The 12073-nt window shown below is 45.2% G+C and overlaps 1 protein-coding gene across 5 annotated transcripts in view; it reads right to left on the reverse strand.

Annotated features, from left to right (window-relative positions):
• The window catches only part of LOC111261008 (uncharacterized), a 22979-nt gene extending 11355 nt beyond the window's left edge, over positions 1 to 11624 (reverse strand). Inside the window, exons 1-2 of one of the 5 annotated variants that reach the window (XM_022834168.2) lie at positions 11387 to 11624; positions 10322 to 10613 (exon numbers count right to left, since the gene is read on the reverse strand). In XM_022834168.2, coding sequence (XP_022689903.1) covers positions 10322 to 10374 — 53 coding nt within the window. In that variant the 5' untranslated portion in view covers positions 10375 to 10613; positions 11387 to 11624. Of the gene's footprint in view, positions 1 to 1210; positions 2220 to 3437; positions 6903 to 10321; positions 10614 to 11323; positions 11343 to 11386 lie in introns of those variants that run through there. The other 4 variants (XM_086968534.1, XM_022834167.2, XM_022834166.2 and 1 more) reach the window with 4 other exon arrangements.
• Positions 11625 to 12073: the final 449 nt, after the last annotated feature.

Consider the following 12073-nt stretch of genomic DNA (forward strand, 5'->3'; position numbering starts at 1 on the left):
CCTCCCGCCGCCCTCTCAAACCACCGCCCGCACAGAACGCTACCTGGCCGTCTTGCCAGACAGGCACACTTCGTGACGTCACCAGCGTGACTTTCACCCCATCCGCTCTCGCGTTATTGACGCCCTGCCCCGTTGGCCGCCATCATCTTATGGTGGATTTCCTGTTAGGGCTATTAGGCCCCTGGCAGATATAGGAGCAACCGACATATGGAGTAGCACATTGTATATGGATAGTGATTGTAGGAGCACTTTATAATTTATATACTTATTGCGGTATTAGTATATCCCGCGCTGAAATATCTGAAATGTATTTCGTGCACTGACATCTCTGTAACGTGCCGTTTATATATCATATTTATACGTGATATAAATAAATTTCTAAATATATAAACTAGTGTATAGAAATATTCGATCGCGTGTATCAGTCTTTGTTTGTTTTTGTGAGTGTATGTGTGTATCTGTGTGTGTGTGCGTGTGTGTGTGTGTGTGTTTGTGTGTCTTTGTGTGTGTTTGTGTTTGTATATGTTTTTATGCATTGAAATACGAAAATAAATCATGTACGACGACTGCTTGTTTTGTTTCACGTATTTAGATACGTCAGGCAGTGGCAGCGTCATTTGTGGTAGAGATAGAAGGACACTGCTGTCGGTGTGTGTAATATTTCGTTTTTTCTCTTGTTGTCGTTCTTATTGTTGCTGTTTTTGTTGTTGTTGCTGTTGCTGCTGCTACTGCAGTTATTGTTGTTTTGGCCCATAGGAATTGTTCACTTTCGTAGAGATCATATGATCTCCGTTGTATGTAGTCGTCTGATATAGTCCTGCGAGGTTATCGCTAGGACAGGCACGCGAAGACGCCATAAGCATTTTCTCTCCCACGTTGTTGTTGTTGTTGCTGTTGTATAGTAGCCACCAAAACACTGCACACCAGCACATCTCCCCATGTATACGCGCCACCACTATCCATACCGTCGAAATAACCAAGCCCCCAGCACGATTTCTTGTTGTGGCCATTCTCGTGGCCATCGACAACGATCCTCGTTCATCGACGACGTACCACCAAGCTGTCACCCCCACTAATGCTCATTATCGTCCATTGATCCGATATTGATGGTAGTTTTTGTCGCCGTACTAATTAGCAATAGTAGAATTCTTTCTAGCACCACGAAGATTTCTTTAGAAGTAGTAACCAATCAATCAATCAACCAACCAACCTTCCCCATTCGCCATTGCGTCTTCGCACTCCAGTATCATCGGCCGTGTTCTCCATTTTCTGCACACACAACTCCGTTGGCCTTTTCCTGTTGTTGTTGTTGCTGCTGCTGCTGCTGCTGTTGTTGTTGTTGCTGCTGTTGTTGTTACTGTTCCTCCTATGCTCCTGATGCCTGTATTTCGGTCTCATTTTGGTTGGCCTTTTATTCTTCCTCTTGAGAATGTTGTAATCCTTTTTAGGTCTCATGTGATGTTCATAACGTTGTTTCCTCCTATGTGTTGCTGTGGCAATGGCCTGAGTTGTTTAACGTTAGCAGATGCTGTCGAAACGTCAAAAATAACTGCTCGTTCGTTACTAAGTTTTTGCTGTTCATTCGAGTAGGTTCATGGAGAAAGGTACGTCATGAGGAGGAGTCATTATTATGCCGATGACTCTTTAGTCGAGAACTGCAGAGATTGTAACGAATCGAAGCTAAATTCAACAGATGTCATTTTGCTACTGTTTGCTACACATTGTGTCTCACGTAGGTAGGCCTAGTTAACCGACAACTGACAGACTCTCATTCCCACCCGACGACAGGCTTTCCGTCCAACTCCGTCAATACTTCGCTTTGATGACTGAGTGACCACGACTACTGAGCTCAACTCAACTGGCTCTGCCGTTTTGTTGTCTATGGCTGCTGAGGAGTGGTCAGCTGGCTAACTGGCCGACGTGCTGCTAGTAAGCAACTGCGTCTATCGAGTGGGGGACGCTGTGAACGATTGTAGCGCGGGTCTTGTTGTGAAACTGCTGGTTTGTGTCGATCGCTCGCTCTGCCTAGCTGTCTGGTCTCGTAGTATCTGTAGCGATGGTGCTCCCGTGAGAGATGTCTGTGTCTGCCTTTGCCTCTACCTCGCTAGATTCGGTGGCAGGCGGCGACAACGCATCAGCAATGGCATCGCCATCTTGCCACTATAGCGGAACGCGGTGCTGGCCGGGTCTGCTACTCAACGATGGCGTCGCGGCACCATGGCCATGTCGACTATCTGTCTGTCTGTATCTGCTGCGTCACCGCCAGCCAGCCAGCAAGGTCCTACAAACAAAACAAACCGGAGAGCCGCTGTTGGGAAGTTGCTAGGTTTATTGCTGTTTCTGCTGTTAGTTCTGCAGCAGCTGTCGCGGCCGCTGTGAGCAGAAAAGTCCTTTTTGGCTCGAACGTATCTACCGAGCGCTGCCAGCAGCCAAGCGGCTGGAATGGATGCGATTTCTGTGGACGTGTGCTTGGTTAGCCACGATGCTTTTGTCTATACAGCAGTCTTCCGTAGGGATAGGTGTTTGTCTGTCAACAGGATACGTGAGCAAAGGGAGATAGCCAGGGAACTGGCCGCTGCGAGATACGTGATACATATCTAGGGTAGGCGGTGGGGGCGACGGGTGGGGAGTGGAAGCCCTATGAGAAATGATCGATTTGTTCATGACTGCGAGCCAGAAATATGCTGCTCGATTGTTATGTCGTCGTTAGCTGGTAAGCAGACGATGCACTACAACGATTCTGTACTTCTTTTCGAGTGTCCAGCACGACGATAAGGGTGATTGCGCTATCAATATTTGTATGTTTATATTTTATTGTTATTCTTATCACGGCTGGTAATGTTAACCATTAATAATTGTTATATTATTCCAGCCGATTGGCTAGGTGATAACATGGCAACCTTTGAAGTGGGATAAGCTAGAAAAAACAATCATACGAGAGACTGACCTTATTTTGACGCACTTAGAAAAACAAAAAAAATGCAACGACATTTCAGTTTGAAGGAGCACACATCTCTGATATCCGTCTGTATGGTGATACTCTGATATGGCTATTAAAAAATGTGTTCATTTTACAGGGCTCCATTGAGTAACGTGTTCGAGAACGGAGCGTACGTTGCATCGTATTATGCTACGGTTATTGCAGTTCGTACCGTTATTACGCTAGTGAGATCGAAAAGGCTACAAATTAAAACGGAGGAAGCTTGACACCCTAACCAGTTAATTTCACTACTTGATATCGTCTGATAGCTTAAATCTGTGGAAAATTCACATAAGCCGAACTAAACGTCTCTCAATGTTGGTTTAATAAGCGAATGTTTAGTATATGTATTATAAATAACTTGTTGCTCGTCTGTTCCATTTGTTACTGTTGTTCTATGGCAATATTTATGATGATGATGGTGATGATGATGATCATGTCGGATCAGGGTGTGTACCTTTGCTGGCTGGGTCTTTCCTCGGAACCACTAGGGGGACTTCTTAAATCCCCCGATGACGGCGTCGCCACCATTGACATGATTTATTCCAGTCGTTCTTGACGTTCTTCCTGATTTTGTCGCTGCAAATTCGGCGACCCCTCAACTGTAACTCCAGTGACAATAACAGTAGATGGCCAAGCTTGCTCAAAGCCGTACTTCTTTCTTATGTTTAGTAGTGGTTCTTCCCACTGATAGTCCCGCTGTTGAATCAGCGTTATACTTCTTGGCGACGTTGTAGTAATTGTAGTTAAGGTAGACGCTTGATTAGCAAATGCCGTCGTACAACTGTACCGCCGCCATGTGGCGTGCTGCCTCATGAGCAACAGAGCCGACCTTAAATTGCTAGCAATATTCCGTACTCTATTGTGTCCTACTGAATGTACCTGCCGTCGATTGCCGCTGTCGCCTGACTACTTCTCGCGCCGTCTGTTACCACTGACTGCGTTTAACCGTCTAGCGACGCTCTGTCGTTTGCTTTTCCGTCCGCTCAGCTTGATGCCTGACTATCTGACCACATTTGCGACTGTCCCGTTTATTGTACCGTAGCTATACTATAGACTCTCTATAGCTACACGCTGGCTTGGGCTTTTGCTCTTTGCTTCGCCAACACTTCTTGTTTGCGGTGCGCGTGCTGCTACGACTTTTACTATACTATAGCTAGTAGCGACTGGACTGCTTACCACCCTAATGATGGGCAGCGGCGAGGCTTATGTGATGCCGTGTCCAGCAGGTCAACTGGGCCAGTGATCGTGCACCGTCAGCGCAGCGATGGGCGGTGACTATTCATGTATTGTGCAGCATAACTGGGAGACAAGGGACCCCCACAGTCAAGTTAACCGCACGAACTACACAGCTTCCACGAGCAGGAACTAGTTCAACAGCCGACCAAATAACTTACGCTGAATACCTGGCAGGACTGTCTACGCGACAAGCACTCAATTTAGTATATTATCGTTTGTATATTAGTACTACATGAATAACCGACAATATAAAAGCACGTCAAAAAACAGCTCCTATTTTTCGAATATGGAAGAATCTGACTGATTAAAAGTATTATTACTATTGTTGTTAGTCAAAAGTATAAGGAGCGGAGTAATTATTCTTTAGAGTTAGAAAATAAAGTACATAAAATAACGATGTGCTGAAACTATAAACAATATGCGACACATATGTGTCTACAAAAAATCAACGTACGGGTTAGCCAGCCACGTCCTGTACAAATATAACTTAACGGTCTTAACGGACCAGCGAATCTAAATTGCTCTCAGTTAAAGGGACGCACGGATGTAACAAACAGCCAGGCAAAAATGGCTGCGTACGTAGCGAAAACCGAAAATGTTCAGTGTTCAATCGGTTGAATAGACAAAGCAAATGGCAGGCAACGGCTTGTCGATACCACGTGATACGATAGCAAAAGACGTAGAACACCAATGTGAAATGACGAATACGATCGAGAGATCCACCGATCCAGCGACCGATTCAAGCATCAATGTCACACATCTACACGCATTCTAACTACGCTTGCCGACGCAGCATGATAGACATCCCTGTGAGTCAGTTACTCAATGCTGTACGAGCAATCGTTGGCTGTCTACGGTAAAAAGCAGCAGCAGCAGCAGCAGCGGCAACGGCGGCGGCGCCCACTGCTGCAGAGGGCTGGAGTCAAATCGTAAAGGCCTCCCGACACGACGGAACGTTCGTCGCGTCTCGGCTTTTTTTGTCGATGACGCTACATTCCGCGATTCTGCAAATCGAGAAACCAAACATTAAACTCCCCGCCGACAGCAACTTAGCTCGCTTTGGTTGCTTGCAACAGTTCGCTTTTTCTCTCGTCCGTTTCCGGGCTCCCAGTTCAGCTGTTAACTCCGCCTATCTTGTGCTGCAACAACAGCGAATGACTTCTATTCGTTCTCTCTTGCCACGATCATCGCATTGCGGTCAGAGACGACGCTTGACTTGCCGTGCTGCCCACGTTCATCTGTGAGCGCCCAATTAACTCCGCAGCTACAACTTCAAATACAAGCAATGCGTGTCGTCTATACCAGCTGTTTGCCGTGACGTGGCTCACCCACTACTCAGCCATACAGCGACGGATCAAACCAACAAAGCCTATGCTAATGCGATGCTTCCAGAACAGTCGCAAAAACAAACATTAACGAGTATGAAAACAGTTTCTCGTAAATAAAGCAGCAAAAACTAAAAGCAATGAAGTAGACAGAGGTATACGAGTACGTTTATGCCATCTATTCTACAGCAGTATTACACTGAAATATTAACGTTAGATTGTGCTAGAACGATATGCTGGGAACGGGCTGATTCTCTGGGTGCGTAACAACTCTACAGTCGCTGCTGCTATTCCGCTACGGGCGAGTGATGCAGCAGCAGCGGCGGCGGCGACGCAGTAATAATGAAACGGAAAATAATAGTAATAACCGAATAGCAAAACGTAATGTGACGAATCAACTAGAACGGCCGGCACCCGTTAAGCAGTTCTAGCTCAAGCAAGCAGCGACATCCAGTCCTGTCTGTTTGCGGCCAGCCAAATGCGACGATAATGATGACGACGACTACTCTTTAGTCAACCACCACGAATTATGCGTGCTGCTGGCCTTGCTGGCCGAATATCGGCCGTCAGCGCTGCTACTGCTGCGGGGAGCGTAGCCGTCAGCAAGACGAGGATGCTGACTCGCCTGGGGACCGATGCTCGTGTGCTGTGATCGTGGCGGCAATGGCGGTATGCTGTGTGCTGCGACACCGCGCCGGGCAATAGCCACCAAACAAGGTCAAGCCAATAGGCCAACCCAAGCTAAGCTGGCTGCACCTAATGTATCCGTCACTAAGTCCTACAGCTTTGGTTTACTGTCATTTGCAGTGCTACCGCCAACGACGGTAACGCTGTCCTCGTATCTAAGCACGAACGGCAGAATAACGCCAACGAAACCAGGCCGCCCAGTAGTCGGTTAGGCCTCGCTGTTACAACAGCTATATTGTGAGACGATTGTAGAAGAAGGACGCTGCTGCAGCCGAGCTGAGGAGCGACCCAACGACACCAATACAAATGCTGACCGTCTGCAGCTGTTCTGTTTGTATATCCTAACTGGCCAGACGGGCTGGTTTGTAGCTAAAGAGGCACAGCTAGTGCTAACCCAGCACACGGACCAACGACGACGAACGGTCAGGATGATATAGGCACAGAGTGAAGCTCTGAACCAACGATCGAAAGGTGAGAAGGAAGTCAGACTATGGCGGTGGCAGCAGCAGTAGAGTACCAGCAATTGGGCTCTTGTGAGGATCTAGTTGTACTGAAAGACTACTGGTACTGATGTTAGATGTCTCAGTGGTAACAGCCCGAGCAGGCAAATGAAACAGTAGGGCCACAGTAAAATAGGCTTGCTAGGCAATAAAGCGGCGTTTTGCCCTGGTCTTTGGGGCTGCCTTCTCCACAACGTTTGGGCAGGCGGCGGTCGTTGTTTTCGTTATTACTACAGTATTGTACGGTACGAACGGAACAGGACGGCCAAACCAACAGAAACGAAGCAGAGAACGGAGCGGCGACCTGATGGCGCTCGCGACCGATAGACACTCACTCTGCCTACCGAAATCCGGCAGGAATTCGGCAGCCGAAGGATCTCGGCTCTGCTGTTCGATGCTGAATGCAGGACAGCGTTTACCTACTACTCCACGTAGGCTGGCTGTAAGTGGGCGAAACTGCTGAAGCCACGGCACGCCGCTCGGCTCGGATCGTGTCGAGCTGACGCTGCCCTAGTGGAAAGAGTCGAGGGACCAACCAGCAGCCAGCAATGACTCCTAACCAGCATCAACAACTCTCACCCACAGCGCATCCGACACGGGACGCTGTGAAGGATTTTGCGACCAGGCCTATTTGCTACAGTTATTGTGACACCGACAGCCACTGGCTGGCTGGTTTAAAGGCACAGTAACCATGTGTGCTTGCTTGCTAAATACTCTACCCTAAAATCGCATGACAATGAAGCGACCGCAAGCTGTCGGTCGTGGCAGGGTCCACAGACATGTGCGTACTCCCCACGCATAAACACATAAAGACACATAGAGACACAGCCAGGACGGCAGGAGCAGCGATAGCCGATAATTGTTAAATACACAAAGAGGGGTTCAGCAGAATGACGTGGTCGTACAGCGCCGAAGCGTCCGACGAACGCGGACGTCGGTTGGCGACGTCAGCCCTTGCCCTTTCACAAAATGGTGCTAGCCAATGGAAGCCCAGGTTGAAAGCGACTGTAGCGCCACGAGTGGCGTCGTATCTTAGGACGCTAATTGCATTCGCTGGCTGACTGCCATCAAGTAAACAGCTGGGGACAAGCGCGAGGCTAGCGAGAATAGAACACAGTGTTGGCCAGTGCATCAGGCGCAATTTCGCTCATGTCCCTTCTCGCTTTTGGCTTATACTCGGGCATACGATTTCCATTTGAGGTAATGGTTGGTTGCGGCATATGGTCGCAAAGGAGGCTTGTATTCAAGCTAACACCATATTAGCAGTAGAAAAAGAGGAAGTACATAACATATTAATGATGCATACATATATATATATGCAATTTTAAGTCGGGCTTTACCTGACAGTCAAGGAATGTTCTCAGGCCGATCCGATCTAAACACTGCTGTAGCAGTTTCTCAGTAAAATCTTCTATTAGTGGGCTTTATCTTATATCTCTACAGTTATAACAAATGGCAAAAACTGTAAATGAAGCAGATTGCACCGACTTTACAAATGACGGTAAAATGGTGTCAAAATGGACCTGGTTGATTCCGAATTTTCAAACGCTGTTCTTGCAAATTTCAGCTGTGAGATTGAAGCAAAAATAATGCAGTCAGTTCCTACTTCTGTTCATCCTTCACATACCAGTAGCACGTCTCACAAATGTTACATTAAAACGCAATAATGTAAACCGCTTGTGATCACATTGACATGTCACATCCACAAGGCTGAAACCTACACATTTTTTCAGGCAGATATATTGGGTGTCCCCTGCGTATCTACAGGACGCTAGATCGAATATATCGCAAAGTTCATAGACCCCTATAGCTGGTCCATTTCTTTTTCTATATTGATGTTTATGGGATAAACGTATTTACGAATTCTTCGCAGTAGTGTTTATTAGGCTTGTAAAGCGCGAATTACTGGACCCACCAATGAATCGCAACTGAGCCTTAGGCAGAGTTTCGAGGTAACATTTTTAGCCGCCCGTTGACTGCGTAGAGCTTATTTTAAAAGCCATATGAAAAAAATTATATTGCACTCCAAACGACGCTGCCCTTCAAACCACAGTATCCATAATCGAAATTCAGAGCAGCGATTTTAGATCAAAATGAAGGATTAGCCATGAAACCCGGAAATAGCGATTCTACGTTACACCTAATTTAATATCTTTTATAATTGTAGCAACTGCCTACTCAGTGTTCTACCTTCCCCTCCAAATAGTTGCGATGATACTAATTACATCCACTCGTTACCACTATTTCCACAGGAAAGCTATGAACTTTTATGGCAATTTAGTGGCCAAAAGAAGACGCTAATTTAATTCCCAAAGGTTTGTTGCTGAATATTTATGAAATCTGCAATGGCAAAACTAATTTTGCCCTTAGAATACGCCGAATGATCAAAGAACTTATTGGGTAATCTCTATATACTTTAATTAAGGCAGATAAACGTTTGATACCAGCCATTGCATTCTAAAAAATTAATTATTAATTCTCAATTTACAATTGTTGACATTGTCAGTTATGTGTACTCCACATATCTTCGCAAACTGCAAGGAAAGCGGGGCAGCTGTACAGTGCTATGCTATATTTTTAAATTTTGTGTACAGCCTGAAGGATTGATTTATTGCGACGTGTGCCGGCTGTATTAGGAACAGCTATAACTTTCAAAATTTCGATTTTTGTGTTGCGAAAACTGGTGTTATGAGTTCAGTGTTTTCTATGTTTTTCACTAATTAATAATTAAATGATGAATTCGTTAATTACGGTCAATGAGCGGTGGTGTATCTCATAGATTGTAATGTCTGATACGTCGTATTGATGTTAAATCAGTGTCATCACCACCCCTGCTCTATCCGAGTGTCATTAGAACTCGTCCGCTGAGGTGACTAAAACGGCTTTATCTAAGCCCCATCGTAGGACGCATTGTTGGCCTACAACTACCCTTGTCATTTTGCGGTGCGATCACTTTTAGAGCTGGATGAGCAACTATTATTAACTACCATTCAGTATGGCAAAAGTCTTAGAAAAAAAAAAAAAGAAATAAACGATACACACGAATCAACCAATACGCTATTCAAAAAAATAACCAACCCTTTGATACATAGATGAACGTGAAGATATCAGTTGTAATCACGCTGCTTTTAGGCGCCACCCACACGCAGACCGCAGCTTTCACTCAGATGCAATCAGCGTTGATACCGCTTTCGGTTGCGCTATGTGCTCGCATATATATACATGCGTTTATGTACCATATCTGACATTGTATGCATATATCTACCATCTAATAAGGATGACTCATGCACAATGCATTATAGTGTCGCCAACGCTCACTCTGATTTGGAAGCAGTTAATGTAGTGCTTTTCCTTGCGCGTCAGAAATTCATAAGTCGAACAGTGTGACCTAAGCTAGTAAAATATGTAATGATACAGAGCACTAAGATAATACCAGCTAACAGCTTGCTTATCGAACATCGACTTTGGTCATCCAAGCGAAAATTTTCAGTGTACTCTACCTGTAATGCGGTTCGCATAATGTTTCTTAGGTGTACACGTGCACAATATTACATATATAAATGAAAACATATCATAATAGTCATACTTACGAGGACTGTCCTGAGTGGGATGACATCATCTTGAGATATGAATTCTCCAGCATCCTTCAATTTGTAGTACAAAATCCAGAGACGATTACGCAAGTTGCTGATCTGTTCTCACCCATTCAGTGAGCACAACGAATACGTTATACTCGAGCACAAACGACTCCCTTTTCTACGGCAAGTTATTATAACCCCTCCCAAAAATTCACCAGCGTGTACTACGCCCCCTTCACGTCGAGACTTGGCAGTATGGACGATCGCAAAACGAAAATGTGCCAAGTACTGCTACGATTTGAATCTGAAAATATGCGTTTGATTTTTATTTTATAGATATACACAATGGTTGACGGTGTTGATAAGTATCACTAGCGCGCACTTCTATCATCAATTGATTACGCTTGAACACAAAATGCGGTGCCATATTAAGTGCCAAAGCTTAATAATCTCTAATGTAACAATTCGCTAATTTCGAATCAGCTTAGCCACTGTGCCGAATGATCGTTATTACCAATAGCGTGACATAGCGTGTATGGCCCAAAATCCTGTCACAAAAAAAAAACGATTTCCTTTACTCTATCTATGTCTGTGTTCAAGCAATGGATCGACCAGCTCGTCGAAGTGGCCCAACGGGCTTGGCTAACGAGATATTGCCTTTCATTTACATCAGCAATAACAATGGTTGACAACAGCTGAGACCGATGCTTGGTACCAGCAAAGTTATACACAAAACGAGTACAGCTATACGGCCGTTAACTTGAAAAACCAATGAGGGTTGTTACCTCATAATCAGTTACTTTCTGACCTGCGGAATTTCGATTCGGGACTGTAGACCAAACGAAAAACCGAAAATCAATTGTTTTGACTGTTTGCAAGCAACCGGTTTGATTCGAGCGAGTCAACGGCGAACAATCGCTTTGTCGCTTCACCTCATACCGATCAATTCTCAAATGATGTCTCTGTCTGTATCTAATACTTCCGTACATTACATCGTAATAATAGTAGTCTTACGCCGTAGTACGTGAAGGATCGTACGAAAAGTTCACGAAATATACTAGTCTTCTCACAACATACATAAACTCGTTGTCGTTGCCGTCGTCGTTGTCGTGAATACCTTCTTCAAAATGCTTGCAAATGCAGACTAAACGACCCCGAAGCAAGCGGAAGTTAGCCAACAGCACGCCATGTCTTTGTCTGTTTCATCATCAATAGCGTGATCCTTACTTATGGCGAGATTGAAGCAATACAACCTACAGCCCGGCCTGTCCAAGGCGCAACAGACCAATGACTCAATTCCTGTAACGACGAAGAGAGAAAGGTCTAGCATGCTGGCGTGCCGGTGAGCGTGCGATTGCCCGCGCTTTTTCAATAGCGACGCTCCTTCTAAAACCAGCCGCATCAGCTACACTCAGATTCTAATTATTGTTTCGTTTTGGCTTGAAAAGATGCGGCCAGTCCGAAGCTGTTTTGAAGTTGGCGCCAAAATGAGTAAACGAATTTTACTAAAAACGATTCTAGTTCAGCAGCGCACTGCGAACCAACTGTTTTTGTTTACTTTAATTAGATGTATAAATTTTACTAAGTTAATGATCGGCACTGGAAGCTGGCGATAGGTCGAACACAAGGTTGTTCGAAGAAATGGTCAATTTAAAGTTAACCTAAAATGTTCAGAAAATACATTCATACATCTTAATGGGAAAGATATTAATATTTGTTCGAATTGGATTTCAGGTTGGGTTTTTTCTCAATAATTTGTCCTCT

Source organism: Varroa jacobsoni, unplaced genomic scaffold, assembly GCF_002532875.2.
Source record: "Varroa jacobsoni isolate VJ856 unplaced genomic scaffold, vjacob_1.0 scaffold_507, whole genome shotgun sequence".
NCBI lineage: Eukaryota > Metazoa > Arthropoda > Arachnida > Mesostigmata > Varroidae > Varroa > Varroa jacobsoni.